The following is a 23,055-nucleotide window of genomic DNA, read 5'->3' on the forward strand; positions in this document are numbered from 1 at the left end:
TCTCCCCGCTTTGCCTTCCGCACCCCTGTGGCTGTGCTCTCCTCCGCGGCTGCGAAGCTCCCCCCTCCGCTCCCCGCAGTCTCCGCCCGCGAAGGGGCTCCTAGTGTGTGGAAACTTTTCCTCCTTCACAGCTCCCTCCCACTGGCGCAGGTCCCGTCCCTATTCTTTTGTCTCTGTTTATTCTCTTTTCTTTTGCCCTACGCAGGTACGTGGGGGGTTTCTTGCCTTTTGGGAGGTGTGAGGTCTTCTGCCAGCGTTCAGTAGGTGTTCTGTAGGAGTTGTTCCCCGTGTAGATGTATTTCTGGTGTGTCTGTGTGGAGGAAGGCGATCTCCGCGTCTTACTCTTCCGCCATCTTCCCAGCACCCCCCAAAATGGTTTTTATTTAGCACTTATTTTGTGTTAATGTTCTCCTAATGTTTTCTGTTACCAGATAACAGGTGGAGATCATTTTTACATGTTATTGCAATATATAGTTTTTTTTTTACAGAAAACCTCTGAAATTTTTAGCATCTCTATCATAAATAAATGGTTCGTTGTTTATTATGGAAATAATTTACTATTATGGTCATCATTATTATTTAGTAACATGTAAATAAAATTTAGGAACAAATATGAAATAACATGATTTCAGGAATTCCTGAGAATTTCTGGGAATTCCAGTTTCTCATTCCGGAATCTGGAAGATTCATATCTGTTAGAATTTGGAAACACTCGTGTGGAGGAGCATAGGCTGGCGTTCCACCCTGTGACCCTGCCCCTGCCTCGGCAGGAGCCTTTGTGCACAAACCACCCAGTCAGCGCAGTGGCCAGCCCAGCACACGCGGCAGCAAAGTTCAGACTCAGGAGACCCACCTGCCCTTTCCCGAGCCACAGGGCTGCCCATAGCCTCTACTCATGAAGCGCATGTCCTCTGGGGAAAAACTGGCAGCAGAGATCTCTGTCATCCAGCGCTTGAGCCAGACAGGCACTGGGGCTCAGACATGGCCTTTGGAAGAAGGTTTGGAAGAGCCCTGGTGTTGACTCAAAGAATTTTGGTCTATTAACTTTATTTCATTAGTAAAAGGAAATAAAGAGCCAAAGGGGGCCGAAGCATCGGCCAGGCCAGGAGGCAGAATAATGAAGAGTTAGAGGCGTGACCTCCAGTGTCAGAAAGACGTCAGCTGAGTCGGGTTTCTGCCACCCCCTGGCTCAGCGGCCTTGGGGTGCTGGCGGGCCTCTGTGAGCTTTGGTTTCCTCATTGGTCAAGGTGGCAAAATAGAAGAGCCCGCATTTTAGGATTACTGTGAATATTCAATGAAACCTGACACACATAAGTGCTTTGGCACCAGGGGCTCAGCACCTGTTGGCAATGGTAATTGTTACTGTTGCATGTTGTTATTCTAGACAGCGTAAGGTGGGGAGGCTTTACCACCCACACAGGTGGTCCTCAGCTTTCGCTTTAAGATTCTAGCAACCAGAGAAAGGCAGAAAGACAGTGAGTTAATACAGTGAGGGCCTCTCCACCATAAGGTAAGAACAGCCCACCTGCCAGTGAGTGTCACTGATCCTGGTGCTAAGAGCAGAAAGAATTTCCTCCCCGAGGACTTCATGGGGCAGACAGTGGGTAGGTGGCGTGCAGCATTCTCCACGATACCTTCTCCGTGAACACGGCTAAGAGTGTCTCGTGGTAGTCTCATTATTGAATCACGGTCTTGCGTTTTTCAGCTATTTAGGATAAATCCATATAATGGTGGGTCAAAAAGGGATGCCCTGTTGCTGTCCCAGAACAGCTGAGGAAAGCGTGTATTGATGAAGTGCTACTCAAGCTTGCACAAGTTACCCATCAGTAAATCTTGTGCAAATGTGATACTTTTGGCCAGACAGTAAATTGCTTGGAATTATTATAGTTCCCACAGGTAAATATTCTTAACATAGCCAATAAAAGAAAAAGTATATCTACAAATGATTTCAGGATTTTCAACACAGATAAATGTTTTTCTGTGGAGACACAAAAGGATATGAAAAGTCTGTGAAATGCAAAATTGAATGTCTCTAGGTGATCTCAGAATAATACACCTGACATTGTACTTGACAAAATTAGGCCTTAAATGTAGAGTTCAACCAGCAGAGAAGTGTTCACGTTGACCTGACTCTCCACTTAACCGTTTTCCAAGTGCAGCAATGTCTGTGATTGTTGAGAACTTTTGATGCGTTCATTAATACCCAAACAAGCCGATGAATGACACAGCTTGGTATTTATCCAGAGCTATGAGCTCAGGTCTTGGCATATCATAAAGGGACTTAGTCTGCAATCATTTGGCTTTGACATATGTTCATTTCAACTTGCAAGTTTTGCATCTGTATATATGCTTTTAATCTGGAGTTTTAGAACACAATTTAATTTTTAAACTAATGGATACTCGCATTTTTACTCACCAACCTTCCAACTTCTGTTTCCCCACACAGCCGATGACTCTGTACCCTAATTCTGAATGAAGTAATAAACTCCTTATTCCGCTGCCCTCTGCGCTCACCTTCTGCTACTTATCACAGTGCAGCTTGTCTGTCTTATCAGCTGCTCCTTGAGTGGGGAGACCGTACTAAACTCATTTCTGTGTCTTTGCAGGCTGTCTTGCTAGTAAACACAGGACTGTCCATCCTCTGCTCAGGAGGGATGGTGACAGAACAAGGCTCCCGAGGGGCCCGGCTGTCCTTCGCTCTCAGGTCCTTCAGAGCAGCTTTTCCTCCCTCTGAGCCTGAGTCGTTCTGTTCCCTCTGCTGTTGATGTCTTTCCCCACCTTCTCCTGCCCCCCTTCTCTTTGTAGACATACTGTTTCCTTGCTGCATTTGCCCGCTTTATGTGGATATTATCTGCTCCCCTGTCCATGGTTGCTTCAAAATCTTGCAATGAAAATATTCTGCTTTGTATCCATCCCAGCGATTGGGCGAGACAGTTGTTAAGGCGTGCACCCCACACTAATACTGTGAGTCTCTCTAAAAATACAGTAAGTTTCACTCACTTCTAAATCACAAATGTAGAACCCCTTTGTGAAATAGGAGGAGAGTTGGGGGATTTTTGTTGTTTGGAAATGGTGGGTTTCTTCATCACAAGTATCCTAATATTATTAATGTAAATAGGTACTCTTTAGTAACACGAGATAAAATGTTGAAAGGTCATAATTATAAGTAGATCGGCATTTCATGCACCTTAGTGTAAGTATCCTTAAACTGAAGAATGAATTTCTGGACCCATAGTTGAAGCCTGCTGGAATCCATTTCTATGTGGTTTGAAGGTAGATTGCGTATGGAATTTAATACTATAGGATCAGGAAATCCAAGAGAAAATTGAGGAGATTAGAAAATGGTTGGTGAGGTTTCAGGCAGTTCGAAGGGATCTCAGAGGCTGGGTCTAGAATCATGCTTTATCTCCCCTTTAGGCATTTCTTAGGGCTGTTACTTGAGGATAAGCTGTCTGCACCGTCGGCTCCAGGCTCAGCTGGGATACTGTTAGCAAGCGGGTTTGGAGACGTCTGCCCCTACTCAGAAGCGCTTCGCTCGGCTGGGCTCATTCCTGAGTACTTGCTGCAGTAATGGAGGAATCCAGGGTTCATCCCTGGGGCCGCTTCCCCAGGTGTACCACCTCCCCACCTGGGGAAGCAGGAAGAGGAAAGCATTCATTTCGAAAGCTGAGTTCAGCAGCAGGTGGTTTGCAAAATGAATCCCAGTGAGAAGACCAGAAGCCAGTGACGTGTTGCCCTGATAGAGTGTGTTGGGGACTTGGAATAGGGCAGTGTCCTTGGGGTCTGGTTTGGGGCAGCTTGAGTTGAAGACAGTGAAATGTCCAAATAGAAAGGCCAGTACAATAGTTGGAAATAAAGGATTGAAGCTCCAATTATTCATTAGAAATGGGGCTACCATTTTGGGACCCAGAGGAATGAAAGGCTTAGGAAGGAGTGTGGAGCAGGTGGGCATGTTTGTGTTTTTTTTTAAAATTCATGATTGAATGTGCCTTTTAAAAGCTAATCAGAAAGTAGCTGTCTCTCACTTGAGTTAGCACATACAACTAAGGCAGTGTTTATGGATCAAAGTATTTGTGTTAAATGGTCAGTCTTCCTTTAAATATTAGTTTGCCATCTTATAAGTAGATTGCTTCATTTGCCTTTTTTTTTAATCTTAAAGAAAGTAACATCTTGTTTGGTAATTTTATGCAACCAGTTAATGGATTAAAAAGATTAATTAAAGGAAGATAGTTAGGAAAGTTTGAAGCAAAAAGAGAAAAACGTTTACTTTTAAAGTAATTTTCCCTCCAACTGAATGTTCCTACACGCTAACGCTGGGAAGGCCAGGTATGAAGACTGGAAAGATGGGCTTTTTAATGTAAATTCGGAAATGTGGTATCAGCCTGGAGTATGATATTGGGGCAAACTTTGTTTTCAAGCTCTAGACGGGTGATGATGTTATCTGAACACAGGTCAGTCAGTGGAGAGTGGCTGGCGTGGACTGCTGAGTTTCAGCTTATGATCACGGTGGCAGGGGCATCACATACTAATCCTCTCCCCCCATCCACCGTGTGTTGGTGAGGGGTAGTGCCTCACTGATTTACACTGTGTGATCAAACCTGTGTTGATTTCACCTTTCTCCTGAGTCAGGGACCTTGCTAGCACTTCTGTTGCGTATCCACAAACTCAGAATTCTCAGGCCATGAGAAGTGAAGGTGTTTGGTGGTGCCCCAGCTCAGCAGTGACGGGGCTCTACTTCAGAGTGACATCTAGAAGACAGTCACATCAGGAGTCCCTGGAGGCTTCTGAAGAGACTTTCCAGGCTCGCTTCCTGGAATGTTTTGGATTTCCTCTCTGGAGGGGCAGTCTTGGCAAAGACATTTTCAGACTTGAAAACCTTTGTTTAAGACTGCTTTTGTGGGACTCGGTTCCTTCATGATCTCCCACGAACTGCTTAAAACACACACGCACACTCGCGCACGACCTTAATTGGTTAAGGGGTTCTTCTAAGTGGTAATTGGGAGTTATATGGTTTTTCTTCAGAGGAATTTGATGTACTTTGCAATCAACTACAGTTAATTAATTGCTTTCCCATTACGTGGGTTTGGGGTATGGAGTGGCAGGTCGTGCGATCCCTGTTTCGTTGGTGGAAAAGCTGAGAAATACTTTGCTCCAGGCCACACAGAAGGTGGCTGTGAGCCGGGAAGGCATCCAGGGGCCTCTGCTTACTGCTCGTTGCCTGGTTAGTCTGTCCCTCTGTCCAGAAATTCAGGGCTCAGGGCGCCTGAAGGCCTCACATTCCTGTTTTCTCTCCTGTTTGAGTCAGAGGCTAGTTACACGTGGAGCACACCTCTTCACCGAGGAACTCCGCGTTTGGGAGGCAGTAGCAGAGTGCACCAGGTGTTTACTTAAAAAGATGGAGAAAAATGCGATAGTGCAGTGTTATTATTGTTAAGAAGAATCTTTCAAAACTGGAAAACAATGGTTACTGCTTATGCAGCCAGATGAACTCCGGTAGTTAAAAAGGAAAATTAGAACCACTTTCCTGAGAAACAAGCTTTAAGTTAATACATATGTTGTTACACTGATCTAGTTAATTTTAAAAATAGTCTCTAAGACAAAAAGAGTAGGAGGAATTTTGTACTGAAAACAAATTACCTGTTACTAATCAGAAGATATTTAAACTCCATCTTCTAATGAAATTACTCAGTAGAGTCTGCACTTACATTTTCTTAAATAAGAATTTTACTTATTCAGATGTGTGTGACTTGTATGTTTATAATGCCCACTAAGAAAGGATTAGTCCTCTTTTATTTTTATTACAGAGGAGATGGTGGGAGTGATGGAGGACCTCACCTCCAAAGGGGAATCCATGCTCTACAAATACAACAGTAACTTGTTTTCAGTTCCGAGCTTTAAATTCGCTTTGCCTCTTGGCGATCATAAATAAAGAGAAGTAGAGAAAAAGCAAAGATAATTAGATGATTATGATAAATACACTATCGAATCGTAACAGTGTATACCTCCCCTAGCCAGCATTATACGACCACATCAACTTAACTGCTGAAAAATGACCATATTCACTTCTTCATGGACACATACTACTAACTAGTCCAGCTAGAGCATAATTAGAGCCTTCTCACTGCTGTCTAGCTACTCATTAAGATTTCTGACGATAAAGAATGTTGATATCTAAGGCAATTTAATGTAGTGATCTGAAAATGTAATAGATCTTTTCAGGGAACTTGTTGCCTGATGTATTTGCAACAAAAATACTTTTTATTCCTCGAAGCATGCCTTCCCCCCAAATTTATTTGAGAGGCTAAATAGAGAAAAGAAGCTTTGCCTAGTTCCCAATTTATATAATGCACTAGGCTGCTTTACTTTTTGTTTTAAAAACACATATTCAAGTCCTGGTATAGAAGTTTGCATGCTGAAGTATTTCTAAGCATAAGGGTCGAGGAGTAAGAGGTACCAGATTTGGTATAAATGATGTTTCATTTTATATATGTCTATAAATCTTTTGTCCCTTTTTGGTCCGCTGGCCTTTGAGATTCCTGCTGACAAGGGCTGTGGATCCTAACCCAGCTCTTGGTCTGGCTGGCAGCGGCCTCCTGATGCTTCTGTGACACACAGAGCGTAGCGGAAGCTTGTGTTCCTCCTCTGGTCTATCCTTTACTCTCTTCTGTATTTAAAATATTAAAGTATTCTAACATAATGCATTGACATGTGCTCATCGTAATTATTCAAGCCATGCAAAGGAATAAAAGTGAAAGCCCCCTTCCACATGTTTGTTTGTACACATACACATATGTGATTTTTATACGTAAAGTGAAGTCAGACTGGGATTCTACATTGTACCTTTTGTGTTTAATGCCATGTCTTGGTGATCTTTCATATCAGCCTTACTCCTTTTAATTGCCCCATAGTATTTCATTATACATAGATCAGTAATTTATTTAACAGTTCCCTTATTGATAAGTTTTCAGGTTGTCTCCCCAAATCATGTAATTACAAAAATGCCACAGCAAGTATTTTTACATATGCTTTGGATATGTGCACTGTTTCCGTAGGATGGATTCTCTGAAATGGAATTGCTTGGGTCAAAGAGTATGCACATTTCGAATGTTGATAGTTCTAACGGGCACTTGTTCAGTGGGTAGAGAAGTTCAGTCATGCGAGATGGATAAGCTCTAGACCTGCCGTGCGACACAGTACCTATAGTTAATAACGCTGTTTGTGCACTTACACAATTTAAGAGGGCAGGTCTCACGGTAAGTGTTATTAACAGACAAAACAGGGGGAGGTATAAGAAACTTTGGGAGGCGAGGGGTATGTTCATTGTCTTGACTGTGGTCATGGTTTCACAGGTATATGCATATGTTCACACTCATCAAATTGTATACATCAAATGTGTGCAGTATTTTTGTATATCAGTTATACCTCAGTAGAGTTGTGTTAAAAAAAAAGAATATATGCACAGTAAAGTCTAAGTACTGCATTAATTTTTTTTTTTATTTCAGAGGGAAGTAGTGAAAAGTGATCAACCAAGCTTGGTTTATGTAAAAATTTTTTTGATACTCCCTACAGAAAGCAAGCATCAGTTTACACTCTATCAGTAACATACCAAAGGTTTTAACCTCGGATACAGAGTGAAATCAGCCCAGCTCTTAAAAACAAAACAAAGACCCTGGTGCCCAGGTACCATTCATGGAAGTTTTAATTGAATTGGTTTGGAATGGGGTCTGGGCGTTGATGGTCTTTAAAATCTCCCCAGGGTATTAAAGTTGCTCACCTAGGATTGAGATTAACCGTTATAAATTCTAATCTGCAGGAGGTTTTTTGGTTTGTTTAATAGGGGGAAAATGTATCTTATGTGAATTTACCTATTCCTCATTGCTAGTGAGGTTCATAAAGTTTTGCATACGTCAAGTATCCATTGTGTTGTATACCTTGCCTATTTTCCTATGTGGTTGTCTTTTGATTCTTGATGAAAATTAATCCTTTGTTTTTTATGTGCAAATAATTCCTCTCTGCTTGTCATATGTCAAAGCCAGCTGACTGGCTTCCCCATTCTTTCCTCCAGTGATTGGAGATGCTACTTTTATCAAATATTGTCATTTCACTTTTAAGAGCTTGTTTCCAGATCTTTCTCTGTTACATTGATTTATTTGGACGTTCCCATGCTGTTTAATTACTATAGCTTTGGTATATTTTAGTATTTGATTGGCCAGAGAGTTTTCTTAAAATATTTAAAATTACTTTTTGCATATTTTCCATTCCAGATCATCTTGAGAATCAAGTTAAAAAAAAATCTAAAAAATGCTGTTGGGATTTTGGTTGGCTTACATGAATTTATAAATTATTTCTGGATAAATTGCAATTTTAATAACATTGAATTATCCTATTCAGGAACGTGGTATGACCATTCATTTATTTAATCTTTTGTATACTTCAGTAAAACTTAATAGCTTTTCCCCCATATATTTACAACACATTTCCTGTGAGATTCACTTCTAGATATTTTTACTATTATTATTTTGCCAATACTGGGATGGGAACTTTTATCAAATTACATATTTTGATTTGTTATTCTTAGTGTATGGAGGGTTACTCACTTTTGAATATCCAGTTACCCTCGTATCCAGTCACTTTACTGAGATATTTTTATTAATTATCATAATTATTCAGTTCATTCTTCTGAATCTTTTTAGAAAGACTGTTATATTTCCTACAAATTTTTCATCATTGCAGTAACATTCCAGTAGATCATCAATTTCTGTAAATGTTCCATGGTGGTTTAAAAAGAATGTGTAGGGAATCCTTGAATTGTTCCTTACCCGTTCCTGATTTAAAAAAATAATAATAATTCTTAGCCAGCCTGCAATCCAACAATCTGAGTCTAATTTCTTCTTTCTTCTGGAACAGCATCTTCTCTTTTTCCTTGGAGTTTCCTCCTGGTCTCATCTCTTGAGCCCTAGGTTTATGAGTGCTGAATTATCAGCATAAAATTGGCTTGCAAATAAACCGAAGGCAAAGCAATATATTTTACTAGCTTGACTTACGTGGTTCTATGCCACTCACTTGGAGCTCTGACTCTTTACCATTTCTACTCCTGAGAGATGAAGAGCATCTCTGAGCCAAGCTCTGCGCCGGGCGCCAGCCCCTCTGTCATCATTAATAAACAGTCGTTGGCAGGGTTCACGGCTCTTGCTCTATGAGTGGCATGTTTGGAGGAAAAAATGCTGAGAACATTGAAAGCCAGCTGGACGGCTGTGATGGCTGTCACCGCACCGGGTCTCACCCGCTGCCCCCTGACTGCAGACAGTGGGGAACAAGAGAAGGAGACCTCTGTTCCCCATTGCACCTCCGCCTGCCATCCTGTGTCACTGGGTCCGAGAGGACGCCCGGAAGGAGGGCCCTGTGAGCGTGCTTGCCATCGCACTGCCACCTCCTAGCTTCTGGCACCCTTTTAGGAACCGAGTTACTCGAGCACATGATGGGTCACCTCGGCCTGCCAGCCCCTTGTCCCCTGCTCCGGGTTCCTGTGGTAATCGGAGTGGTCTCACCTGTCCACGCTGGCCGGCTCCAGCCAGGGGCCTGTGCAGCCAGAGGGATCTGTTAAGAATGTAGTCAGCTCCCGTTAGCCCTCTCCTTCCACCCAGACCAGCCACCCTTGAATATTTTCTGTCTGTTGTGAACTAAAGGCGAAAGTGCTCAGCCTGGCCTTTGGCCCAGCAGGTCGTGTGGCCCGCCTGGCCTTTCCGCTCACCTGGGCCGCCGGCCTCCTCCTGGCCTCCGCCACGTGGCCGCACCCGCTCCTTCCGTCGCGCCGGCCCCTCCTCCCGTGCGGACCTCCGCGCAGGCTTCTCTCCTCAAAGCCCCCGTGTGGGTGTCCCTGGCCCTCTGCCCCTCTCCCTCCTGGTACCTCTTGGACTTAAATTTCCGTTTATTGGGATGGGCTTTAAAAAATTAAAATCGCTCTTCGCCACTGAACTGTGAACTCCATAAAAGTAAAGACCACGTCTGTTTTTGTTTACCAGGATGTCTCTAAGGCCTGGCATCGGACTCGACAAATGGTTAAGTAAATAGGAAGCAAATTTGTTGAATGAAAGAATACAGAAGTGATTTCAGGCAGCTTTCTCCCTGTTTTACTCTTGAATACATGCTTCATCTCAGCTTAGTCATGTTTATTTCTTCCTTATCAGCAGTAAGGGCAGGGGTTTACTCTCTATACTGGATAGGGTAATACTTCTTTATTTCAAAGATTTTATTTAAATCCAGGAAAAACATTATTTTTTAAAATGTCCTCTACTCATCTTTTAAGAAGAAATTTTGAGAAAAGTGAGAGAAAGCAGCATTCGTCTGATCTCGGCATGTTTGAAGCGTGATCGCAGCCACGGACGTCGGCCTCCTGGTCATGGAAAGGAACCTGAGCTGGTAAACTATCCTAAGGCCGGTGGAGCCTGGAGATGTCTGAGAAGCAGCAGGGGAGGGACGACAGCTAGCAAAAGAACTGCATTAATTCAAGACGTAGAGAAGCTTATTGGAAGCATTCTTCAAAACCCTTCAGAAGCTAGTAAAATAATATTTTACTGCGTTTTTCTCCAGCTCTTAAACCCTCACAAATGCAAATGCGTGATAAAATGTGAGAATAAGTAATTGGCGACTAATCGCGCTCTCGGGGGGGTTAATTGAAAAGGGGCATATTCGCATATTTGTCCTACTTCTCTTCAGTAAGATGTTTATGGCGTCTGGTCAAAGTAGAACGGACATTTGAAAATCCTTTGACATCGCCGGTATTTAAAGAATAGCAATTGGCTAACATTTGTGGCGCTGTACATCGAATATTTTGGCTCCCATCCGCTGGTATTCATTCTGAAAGATTTATAATCCTTCGGGGAGTGTGGTCAGTGACAAGAGTAGAAGTAAATCCTGAAATGTGGAAAAACTAACTTTCCCTCATAAAAAACTGTTCTAAAAAAATCCCTCAAGCCTATGACTATGTTTCCAGATTTTCAGAGAAAGCTGATGATTTACAGAAAAAAATATTTTTTCTATAAGGATCTAACCTCTTAATGATAAATGTAAATTTTCCATCATTTGGCTTCAAAACTGGCCTAGAGATAATTCAGCAAAATACAGGGCCTTACCTTTCGGGCATCAGCTGCAGTTACATGGCTTTTAAAAATGTATGTCGTCAGTTGTAGCGTCAGTAATAAAACTCAAAAGGTGGAAATAGTCTACGAGAGACAAATGAAAAGCACTTGAACTCGGAAGGAAAGCTTGTGCTGAGCGTCTAAGTAGAAAAGTGCTATCATCACAGAAACTAGAATGCAGGCATAGGGTCAAGAAGGTCCTCCATTACGTGCGACCGAGAACGGCAGGACAGAGCATCCCTGTCCAGGGAGTGGCCTGGGGGGCGGAAGTGCTTTTGGACGACTTCTCGCCTCCTGCTTGTGCTTGAGTCTGCAGCCGCCGGCTCAAGAGCCCGCTCGACCCGAGGCCCTCGGCTTCCATTTCAAACCTTTCATGTAGGAGCCCACCTCTGTTCCTGCAGGTGCCCCAGGAGGATCCTTCTGCCTCCTTTCTCCATTTAAATTCAGAAAAAGAGCCTTGTTTCCCTTATTTTCTTTGCTTTTCCTTTTTCTGTATTATTTTCCTTAATTAATTATGGTTAGCACTTAGATTCTTCCTTATGGTTTACAAAATATCTACCTTTTTCTAAGAGGTGCTGGCATGTGGGATCCCGTGTCTGACAGCAGTGACAGAGGGTGTATTGCGTTATGTTTTAAAACCCACTGTGGGGAAATTGGTGGTGTTGAAATTTCTCTTGATATCGAGAAAAAGATGCTAAAAGCTATAAGAACAAAACTTATTATTTTAAATGTAAGTAACAGAATTAAGGCTCTGGTCATTCTAAACTTAATCTTGAATATGGAGGACAGCCTAGAGTACCCAGAGGGAAAGTCAGAATGAAAGCAGAAATGGCGCTCATAGCATTTTTAGAGAAGTGGAAGGAATGTTCTGGAAAGGAGTTAGTAGGAAGTCTGAGCCTAAGCGTTTCCTTCCTCACTTGCTGATGCTCACCCTCTACTGATCCCACTTTAGTTTCTTATGTTAAAAGAAACATATTGTGTTGAATTCACAAAGGATTGGCATGTGCGCATTTGTGTGATGTGAAGGAGGGGGTGGGTAGCTTGAAGATAATTTCCATTTTTTGTGCTAAGTCTGTCTATCTACATACACACGTACGTAATATATAGCAATATAAAGTAATGATTTGCAAATGATAATAAATATAATTTGAAGGTGTCTTCCCTCGAAAAAGAGGTTTATTTGAGGTCATTGCTACTATGTTTTGAGGTAGAAATCCAGGGCTGTCGTTTATGAACACCTTTTACAAAAAGAGTTTATTCTTGGCTCCATTAGAATTGTTGCTTTTGTGTCTTATGAACTATTTTGGGGACTCTTATTTACCAACCACTCTCAATAGCAGTAGAAGCAATATGTACTATGCTGTGTTCTTCAAAGATTTTCGAAGCGTTAATGATCAGTGGACATTGCTTAAGAATTCCTGCAGTGAATTCTGAGTTAATTTCCTGACAGGCCTGATTCACCGATCAATCATCACAAATTTTTGAATCTCTTGGATTTTTCTAAAAAGCAATTCCCCACTGCTCTTCACTGGTGGTGATTAGCTAAACAGACACTGATTTGCATGTTGGTGGGCCAGTGTTTCGTTCACGACAGTGAAACGGTCTTTCTTCTCCTTCAGTCCACCCATCGGTAGGTCCCCGGGTTTAATGGAACTACCTTCTCTTTCTCAGCCCCACGCCCTCACTCCACTTACTCTCGGTCCCCGTGTGGACGGCTGTGCTGCTTCCCACGTGGCTTTGCTTTCCCCAGGTTTCCTCTGTCCCAGACTGTTCTGTGCACACGTGTAAGAATAATTTTCAGACACGGTTTGCGCTGCAGAGTACACAGTTCAGGGACTGCCTGTTACCTCCACATAAAACTCACGTTCCTCAGACCATCTCTCAGGGCTCGCCCCCGGCTCTATTTAATATCCTAATGCCACCTAATGTCGCAGCTGTTGAAAGCAGGCAGACCACCTTTCTGTGGTGACTCTCGACTGGAGCAATATCTTATGACGCCCTGCGCAGCTTTCTTGGGCTTCAGCTCTGCATGATTCATTTAACAAATTATAATCCACTCGGAGGATTTAAAAGAATTGAACATGCTGTGTATGGGGTCACGCACTTCCCGGCTCATGGATTCATCACCCTTTAGCAAATTTCCATGGGAGTGTGAGCTTATTTAACCTTCCTGTGGCCTTGCGTCTTTGCAGGGAGGAAATCAGACGGCTACAGTGATCGCATTGTGTTGCATGCAGGACTTCAACTTAGCGCAAGAGACCTGCCAGTTGGCGATCAGGGATGTTGGAGGCCTTGAAGTTTTAATAAACTTACTTGAGACAGATGAAGTCAAATGTAAGGTGAGTGGCTGGCTCACGGTGGACGAGGAGCCTCGTTCACGCCTTCACCTGCTTCTCTTCTCAGTGCTGGGCGTCTGCCCTTCCTGCTGCTTGTTTCTTGTCTTTATGATTACTGACAACCCGCTTCTGCTGTTAGCTATTAGCTGCTCTTGTCAACTCTCTGCTTTTCTTCCTTCTCTTTTGGCTCTTTTCCATTAGCGTGTGCTTCTTAAATGATGAACGTTTGTTTACTTAATTGAAGGAAAATGCGGGGGGATATGTGTAACACCTGGGAATAGAAACTGTTCCCTTAAAAAACTTAATTGGGGAAGGATTTTAGGTAGCTTGGAATTTTTAAAGAATATAGCACTGGTTACGCATTAAGCACCCATTCATCTATAACTTCTTCTTCTCGTTTAGATTGGTTCGTTAAAAATCCTGAAGGAAATCAGCCATAATCCTCAAATCAGACGTAATATTGTTGACCTTGGGGGCTTGCCAGTCATGGTTAATATTCTTGACTCTCCACATAAGAGCCTGAAATGTTTGGCAGCTGAGACAATTGCGAACGTCGCCAAGTTTAGGAGAGCCTGGCGGGCGGTGAGACGCCATGGGGGCATCACCAAACTGGTGAGTAAGTACCACTCAGGGCAGCGGGCACCCCGCCGTCCTTCCCGGCTCCTCCCGGATATCAAATAACCACTGGGCGTGCTCTGGGAATCTTCTTTTTGTGTAACGTGTCCTTGAAAATTATTTTTGTGTATTTACATTGGCAAGTAGCCAAAAAACATGTTCAACCTCACTTTTCAAAGAAATACAAACTTAAACAAATAGAAGTAACTTTTACGTATCCCATAGGTAGGGATACACTCGTGTGTGTGGGCAGCGGCGGTAAGAGGGTGGTGACTTACTTCACTCAGTCTGAAACTATCAGAACATGGTTAATCAACTCTACTCCAGTATAAAATAAAAAGTTAAAAAAAGAAAAGAGAGGGTGGTGAGACCCTCTGCACTGGAACACTGTCTGGTAGCCCGTGTCCTCTGCCGTGGTGACCTCACTATGAGGAGGTGTCCTCCATGGAGACAGTCAGAGCTGCAGGCACTCACTCATCTCATTGCTACTTAGAGGAGTGACAGCTGAAAACAGCATGTTTTACAGTGTGAGGTTAGTAAAATAATAGGCATCATATCCACGAGAAGCGTCCACTGGCTGCTGTCAGTATTGTGTTTTGGAAGTTTACATAGTAACAGGGAATGTTTAATATTATACAAAATCATAACAGGATTAAAAACTGATGATACCCATGATCCCAACTTTTAAAGACCAGAGCTAACAAGTACAGAAAAATCACTTGAAATAAATACACAAAATTGTTCATCAGGGGTTTTCTCAGAAATGACCACCACATTTCCTTCCTACTTTTCTACATTTGCCAGTTTGCTGTGTGTGACGTTTATGTTCAGAAAAAATGATTATTTCAATAACTATCGCTGAAAGAAAGAAGCAGGCTCAGTGCCCCTGCCACGGCAGGAGGGACCTTCATGCAGTGCAGTGTGGAAGCGCGTTTGTATCCTCACTGGATCTTGAGTCGCTTCCACGGCTTTTATCACGCTGGATTGTCACCACTTCCCTACTTTAGGTTCCTGAAGATGAGAGACGTGTCTTATTCATCTTAGTGTCCTCCTCAGCACCTCGCCCAGGACCTCACACATATAAACAGTTAATAAATACCTATCAAGTTCATATGGTTTTAATGTGAATACGTACACAGTGAAACACGTTCAGAAATTTACTGAAAGAGGTTCTGTGTGTTCACCGTATCCCCTTGTAATCTGTAGAGCTCTGTACCTTATAATCATTTGCCTCAAAAACAAGGTGGACTTATGGCTGGATAGATGGGTGAATAGATAGTTAGCTATGTGATAAAACAGACGTGGAAGAATGTGAATTATAGAATCCAGGTGGTGAGTATGTGGACGTTGCTGTATTCTTTCAGCCTTTGTGTGTGTTTGAGAATTTTCATAATAAAACGTTGGGGGGAAAGTAATTATTACTGTGATTATCATTGTCCTGCTTAAATAATGAAATCGTATGGTAGGCTGACATGGCTGTCCACCGAAACTACTCCATGAGAATGAAAGACAGAACACTAACATACGTTTTTATGGACATCTTACGCGTCATGTTTAGGGCCTTGGAGTTTGGACAGTTACAGTCACGTAATCAAAATAATGACATACATTTTAATTTAATTTTAAATAATAGCAAAATTAGGAACAGGAAAGACCATTAATGGATAAACTTGAAATTGCTAGGTTGGGAACACATCTGACTTCTCAACCAGGATTGGGGATCCACTTTTGGTTGGGTACGTGTGTTGGGGGGGAGTATGTAACACGCAGGCAAGAGTCCCCAACGAAGACTGGAAATGAGGGACATCACACAGTACAGAGATGAAGCTGTGGGCTGATTATGGCCCCAGAGCAAGGGAACCAAGGGCAGGATCAGAGCAGGCAGGAGGGCACTGGCCACAGTGGGGTCTGGGCACCCAGATGGCATTCAGGCTCTGGAGGGGCAGCTCGATAAGACTGGGCAGAAGGTGTGACGCCTGAGCAAGCAGGGAGAGTGCACCCAGGCCGGAAGCACTGCACGTCCAGGGCCGTCAGTCCCGAGGCCAGTTTACGTGCGCCTCTGTATGTAGAGCGTACTCGGTCCTTTCACTGGAAACCATTTCAGATGCCTCTAGAGGTGTAGATCTGCAGAACAAGGTGGTGGGAATCCAAGTATAAATATAAGTGTAAATAAATGTATGTCCCCGACCACAGTGATGTCACAGCCTCATGGTCGTGGGGATGTGAGGGCAGCGGGGATATGGGCAAAAATATAAGCATAATGGTGAGTGTATTAGGTAGTTCGAGGAAGTCAGTACTGGGAGTAGTGGAGGAACTGAGAGGGGGTGATCAATCAACTCTACTTGGAGAAGGAGGGTCAAGAAACAAATGAACATAATGAAACACACACACACAGATGCAGAGAGCAGACTAGTGGTTACCACTCTGGGGAGAGTGGAGGGGGTGGGGACAATACAGAGGATTAAAAGGTACAAACTGCTATGTATGAAATAATTAAGCAACAAGGATATATTGTACAGCACAGGGAAATATAGATATTATTTCACAATAACTTTAAATGGAGTATGATCTATAGAATTATTGAATGTTGTACAGCTGACACTAATATAATATTGTAAATCAGCTAGACTTCAATGAAAAATTTAAAAACTTAAATGAATTAGTTAATTAACTAGGATAGAGAGAAAATTTTTTTAAATAATTGTTTTTTTAAAAAAAAGAGAGGCTGGAGAGAGGAGATGTCACCTTTCTTGAGTCTTGAAAGGTGAGTAGGTATCTATCAGGCAGACACATCAGGCAAAAGCATTTAAGGAGGATGAAGCCACGTTGGTAAAGGCCCAGAGCTGGGAAACAACACTGAATGTTTGGAAACTAAGTGGTGTAACGTGGCCAGACCTCGGGTGAGGTGGGCTGAGCCATGAGAGACGAAGATTGAGGGCCACGGGCATCTCACACAGTCTTGTCCAAGAGCTACGGAGTTTGGACTTTGTACAGATAACGAGGGAATAACTAGTACATAGACAGGTACTTTTAAACCGTCTTCCCCGTGTTCAAACCCATTGTCTTGCTGCCCTGGGCCCGGTAGTTACCTGGAAGCCGTGTACATCGTCTTCCCCCACCCTGTCCTTGAGCCATAACTAATTAGACCATGAGTGTCCTCCTGATGCAAATCAGGGTCCTCTCTCCAGGAGTTTGGGGTTAGGAATCAGTGACTCAGTCCGGGCTACTGCCTTCTAAACGGTGGCCGTGGTTCAGTGGGCAGTATCCATGGGATCTGGTCTCCGGTTACGCGTGGGATTAAGACAGCTCTGGGAAGCCTGGCTTCCCGTCCTCCCCGGCCACTCTGCTGTATGCGTGTAAATTGCCTCTCCCTCAAGGGCTTCAGTGACTTTGGTTACTGCGGAGAAGAGAAAGGATCCTGGCTGCTGTGCGTTTGGTTTAGTTGGTTTCGGCAGTGCAGGGGGAGGGCTGTGTCCTCCAAAGAGGCCTCGTGGTTTTAAGAGCCTGGTTGGTTCGGGCCATTCAGCTCTCACTGGAAAGTTCTCCTGGCTTTAGGGAGCCTACTTTTCTGAGATAGCAGGGATGGGGGTGTGCTTTACAAATCTTACTAATGTAAATGTTAGAGCTGTATTAAGAAAATACTCTCTTGGGGGCTTAAATTCCTGTGGGAAGGAAATGTACAAGCTTCCAAGTCTGGAGGAAGGTGTTTCGAAGGTTCTGTTTGTTTCTTTGACTGCTGTGTGGTACAGAAGTTAATTTCTGACAGGATTCCTACTTCTGAGGGAGGTGAGCTTGGTAGCAACCCTGCAGCGATTGCGGGGTGGGTTAAGTCTTTTTTCTTTTGAAGCCAGGCTGGCCCTAGGTTCTTTTGCAAGCTGTGACAGCCAGATATTGGAAGTCCACCTCACACCCCAAATATATGCCAGTGACTGTAGGGCACTAACTCTCCTCATTAAAGACTGGGACCTGTATAGGTCAAAATCTCCTATTAGGGTGGGTGCTCCCCTAAACGATGTCATCTGCAGCCTGGCAGCATTAACTTTTTTTTTTTTTACATCTTGATTGGAGTATAATTGCTTTACAATATGGTGTGTTAGTTTCTGCTGTATAACAAAGTGAGTCAGTTATATATACACATATGTATATCTCCTCCCTCTGGCGTCTCCCTCCCTCCCACCCTCCCTATCCCACCCCAGCGTTAAGTCTTATCTCGAAGATCCCCGCTTATGTTGTATTGATCTGTTCTCGTAGGTCGCTCTGCTTGACTGTAGTCAGCATGCCACAGAGCCTGCGGAGCGGAGCCTGTACGAGGCCGACGATGGGGAGGTGGCCCGCTGCGGGGCACTGGCGCTGTGGAGCTGCAGCAAGAGCTACGCGAATAAAGAAGCCATTCGTAGAGCTGGGGGCATCCCTTTGTTGGCTCGGTTACTGAAGACTTCTCATGAAAACATGCTAATCCCGGTGGTGGGGACGTTGCAGGAATGTGCCTCAGAGGTATGCAGGCCAGCTCTGCTTCCCTTGCTCTCATTCACCTTGACTTTCTTTAGCGGAAACATAACTTTTAAGGTTAACACGACTGCTAAGGAATTTTTTTAAAGAAGTCACCCTTCTATTTGAAAGAGAAGATCAGACTAATGGAAAATTAATTACATTGATACCTGGATGGTATATTTTTGAAAATGCTGACTAAATTCTCTTATTGTTATAACGGTGTGTTAAACTTGGACTATGGTGTTTATTTACTAAGAAAGTTTTTTCAGTGTAGTTATTAATAAATGTGTGAATAGACACTTATATTTATGCATGTTTATGCAATATATAACTATGAAAGTTTACTTTCCTAGGAAAACTACCGAGCTGCAATCAAAGCTGAAAGGATAATTGAAACTCTGGTAAAGAAGCTGAATAGTGAAAATAAGCAGCTGCAGAAGCACTGCGCCATGGCCATCTACCAGGTGCGGCGGCTCCTCCTCACGGGGTTTAAGGTGCTGTTTCGTGAGGTCCCATCCTCCGGGGATGGCGCTCGGGAATCTGCATTTTTAACAAGATCCCCCTAGGGGCTTTCATGCACACACAGGTCTGAGAACCACTGTCCTGTGGTAACGGCAGATGCCTCTGAATGTCAGAGAGAGATCCGCTCCAGCATGTCTGATACGCACAATTCTGTGAGACACTCACATGTCTGTCTGCTGAAATGCTGGAACTTCGGTGTAAAATAGCCAGGGATGTACGTGGTGCTTCTGTGTCGCCTTTCATATATCCTATTCAAACACGCGGTCTCGGGAAATAAATCTCCCACCAGGACGAGATAGATGCATGAGTGTGTGTGTGTTGTGTGCGTATTCCTGTTTTATCTTTTTATTAATTTGCTGATTTTAATCTTCATTAACTTTTTGTGGGTTACAAGTTTCATAGTATACAAAAAAAGTAGATTAGAATGGTAAAGGGGAAGAAAAGATGGCTTTGACAAGTTCATACTTGGCTGGCTATTGGCAGCACCAGCTTCTGCCTAGCTAGAGTAGATCTCCTAGAAGAATACATCTCAGAATGTGCAGAGTGAGAGAATGTGCCAGAAAGATGGAGTCAGAGAGGGGTTCGGGTCAGCCAGCAGAGGGTCGCATGAGTTCTCTGGGGCGGCCATAACTGTACACACTGGGTGGCCTAAACAACAGCAATCTGTTTCTTCACAGTTCTGGGGGCCGGAAGTCTGAGATCAGGTGTCAGCAGGGTTGGTTCCTTCTGAGGAATCTCTCCTTGGCTTGTAGATGGATGTCTTCATGTTCCCCTGTCATTCTCCCTCTGTCTTCACATGGTCCTTCCTCTGTGCCCTAATACCCTCTTCTTAGAAGGACACCAGGCGTTCTGGATTCGAGCCCACCACAATGATCTCATTTAACTGTTATTACCTCTGTCACATTCTGACGCACAGGGGTGAGGACCTCAGCGTCTGAGTTTTGAGGGACATAGCTCACTCGTAACAGGGATATGTAATAGTCTTTTTTATTTTTAATTTTTATATAATTTTTACGGTTACTTTTCCATTTACAGTTATTACACAATATTGGCTGTCTTTCCCGTGTTGTACATACACCCCCGAGCCTGTCTCACACCCAGAAGTCTGTGCTTCCCACCCCCCCACCCCGTGGTGCCCCTCCCCTCTCCCCACTGCAAACCACTAGTGTGTTTTCTGTATCTGTGAGTCTGCTTCTTTTATGTTATATTCACTAGTTTGCTGTAGTTTTTAGATTCCACATGTAAGCAATAGCATACAGTATTTCTCTTTCTCTGACGTATTTCACTCAGTACAATGCCCTCCAAGTCCATCCATGTGCTGCAGGTGGCAGAATTGTGTTCTTTCTTATGGCTGAGTAGTGTTCCATTACGTATTATATATACACGTACCACTTCTCCTATATCTATTCATCTATTGATGGACACTTAGGTTGTTTCCATTTCTTGGCAATTATAAATAGTGCTGCTGTGAACATTGGGGTGCATGTATCTTTTTGAATTAGTATTTTTATTTTTGTTGGATAAATGCCCAGGAGTGGAAATACTGGGTCATATGGTAGTTCTCTTTTTAGTTTATTGAGACACCTCCGTACCGTTTTCCACAGTGGCTGCACCAATTTACGTTCCCACCAGCACCGTACAAGAGTTCCCTTTGACTTGTATATATGCCTCATATGAGTATATTTTAAGGGTCAGTTAGAAATAGTGATTAATTTTTTAAAGTTGCAGTTGAGCCAGAGCTGAAAGTCACTAATAGAAGGTAGACGTGGCAGGTGCTGTGTGATGCAGTGTGAAGAGGATTTCTTGTAGGGGCCCTCGTGGGTGATGCACGATATGCAGTTCATGGCCTTAGAGAACAACTGTACACTTAGACTAATATCAAACCTATGCTAAACTTGGCATCTTTGGGCTCTATAAACTGGGAAGGATCATGTGTTGGGAACATCTGTGCAGCCTGTATTTATTTCAAAGGTTGACACAAGCATGTCAACCTCAGATAAACATGTCTGAATAACATATCAGTTGCTGTTGATATAACCCACTGCTCTGGGCATAGAAACGCTGTTGGGGAAATTCCTCACTTCTTAGATTTTGGGGGTCATTAAAGGTCTGACGGAATCCCCATCACTCATCTATCTACTATGTTTTCCCAAGGCTCTGGGTTACAGCACTGCAGAAATCCTCCATCCATGCATGTGGTGTTCTAGGTTCCTTGCCAACCTCTGCGTCTGTCTTGGTAGAGGCCCAGGCTACCCCAGAACTGGCTTGGGAGGATTGCCAAGTATGTAGAAACCTCTAGACATTGCCAAAACCCCGTAAAGGAAGAGCGGTCCTGTCAGGCAGCTGCCAGTATAGAGACAAGAGTTGTATTTTACTTGAAGCCTCCTTCAGGAAATGCTACTCTCTGAAAAGAGGTCTCCCAGCTACTAGAATGGCAGCCTTTCTAGCAGTCACTGAAAGCTTGATACGCCTTGATCAACGCCAGCCTCTGATTTGGCTTTTGTGTAGTGTGCCGAAGATGAGGAAACCCGCGAGCTGGTTAGGCTGCATGGAGGACTCAGAGCCCTGGCTTCTCTCCTCAGTAACACTGACAATAAGGAACGGCTGGCCGCGGTCACAGGGGCCACGTGGAAATGTTCCACCAGCAAAGAGAATGTGACCAAGTAAGTGGAGGCGTCCAATGTTCCGTATTAAAATATGGCCATCAAAACATGTCCTTCTATTTTCATGCTATTTTATATACAGGGTTGATTCTAAGGCTACTCCCGTAGTTTTCAAAGCTGTGCGTTTTGGACTAGGTTGGCAGAATTAAGGGATTCTTCCCATCCCACCCTCCGACAATGGTTTTTGTGCCTCAGTAGGAGAAAGGGGTGCTGACGTAAGCTCCCTGTGCCAATGGACTCCTTTGCATGTGGGCAGCCATGTAAATGAGAAGTGTCCCTGATATTTCCTGCAGAGACCTAGCAAGGTGAGGGAATGCATTTCCCACAGAATCTTTAGAAATGGAAGTGGTTTTATTCTTTTTCTTTTGCTAAAGATAAACGAGTCAGCTAAATGCCAACTAACCATGTTAGTCTTAAAGCGTGGTCATTTTCAAAAACGATTTCATTGAATTTTAAAGTATTTGTAAACTTTAGGACCACTTGATTGATTTTAATCTTTGAATTTATCTTTTTGTATATTTTTAGAGTTTACACACTCTGTGATGGGTGTTCTGGGGCAACTCTTTCCCGTTTCAGGGCGGTGACTTTCTTTAACAAGAAATTCACATGCTCTGTTTAACACACACGAAGGTTTATTTTGCTTTGTTCGTGTAAAGTAATTCCTGTAGCCTGAGGGAAACCCTTAGCACAGTGGGGTTGTCGGCGCCCAGCTTCGGAAGCAGCTGTAGTGTCTTACGGGCTGCACAGTGCGGCACTTAAGGGCACAGAAGGTCGGGTGTGGAGGTTGACTTCACTGTTTACCAAGCTTCACATTAGCCTTTTGACAACGGGGTTGTAACAGCATGCGTGCCACAGGGTGGCTGTAAAGATGGAATGAGCATACGGTCGGCATTTAGTAAAGTTTAGCTGTCAGTATTATCACTGACATGATTATCAGCTAACTTTATACCCAAAATAATACTGTTCGCCTCTTTTCCTCCCTTCCCACCCTCTTTTGCTTGTGGTGAACTTAGATTTCGGGAATACAAAGCCATTGAAGCCTTGGTGGAACTTTTAACGGACCAGCCGGAAGAAGTGCTCGTGAATGTAGTTGGTGCGTTGGGAGAGTGTTGCCGAGAGTCTGAGGGCAGAGTCACCGTCCGCAAACGTGGTGGCGTCCAGCCACTCGTGGACCTGCTCGTGGGAACAAACCGAGCTCTACTTGTCAATGTCACGAAGGCGATCGGTGCTTGTGCGCTAGAGCCCGAGAGCATGGCGTAAGTGGCCCTGAAGGCTTTTATTTGGGAGAGT

At 43.6% G+C, this 23,055-nt stretch overlaps 1 protein-coding gene across 2 annotated transcripts in view; it reads left to right on the plus strand.

Annotated features, from left to right (window-relative positions):
- ODAD2 (outer dynein arm docking complex subunit 2) overlaps positions 1 to 23,055 on the plus strand; it is a 197,453-nt gene that overhangs the window by 43,516 nt on the left and 130,882 nt on the right. For both annotated transcript variants that reach the window (XM_073801778.1, XM_073801777.1), the window contains exons 12-17: positions 13,331 to 13,477; positions 13,877 to 14,086; positions 18,341 to 18,583; positions 18,934 to 19,044; positions 21,611 to 21,765; positions 22,779 to 23,021. In XM_073801778.1, coding sequence (XP_073657879.1) covers positions 13,331 to 13,477; positions 13,877 to 14,086; positions 18,341 to 18,583; positions 18,934 to 19,044; positions 21,611 to 21,765; positions 22,779 to 23,021 — 1,109 coding nt within the window. The remainder of the gene's footprint in view (positions 1 to 13,330; positions 13,478 to 13,876; positions 14,087 to 18,340; positions 18,584 to 18,933; positions 19,045 to 21,610; positions 21,766 to 22,778; positions 23,022 to 23,055) is intronic.

The sequence above is a fragment of the Tursiops truncatus genome, chromosome 2 (genome assembly GCF_011762595.2).
Source record: "Tursiops truncatus isolate mTurTru1 chromosome 2, mTurTru1.mat.Y, whole genome shotgun sequence".
NCBI lineage: Eukaryota > Metazoa > Chordata > Mammalia > Artiodactyla > Delphinidae > Tursiops > Tursiops truncatus.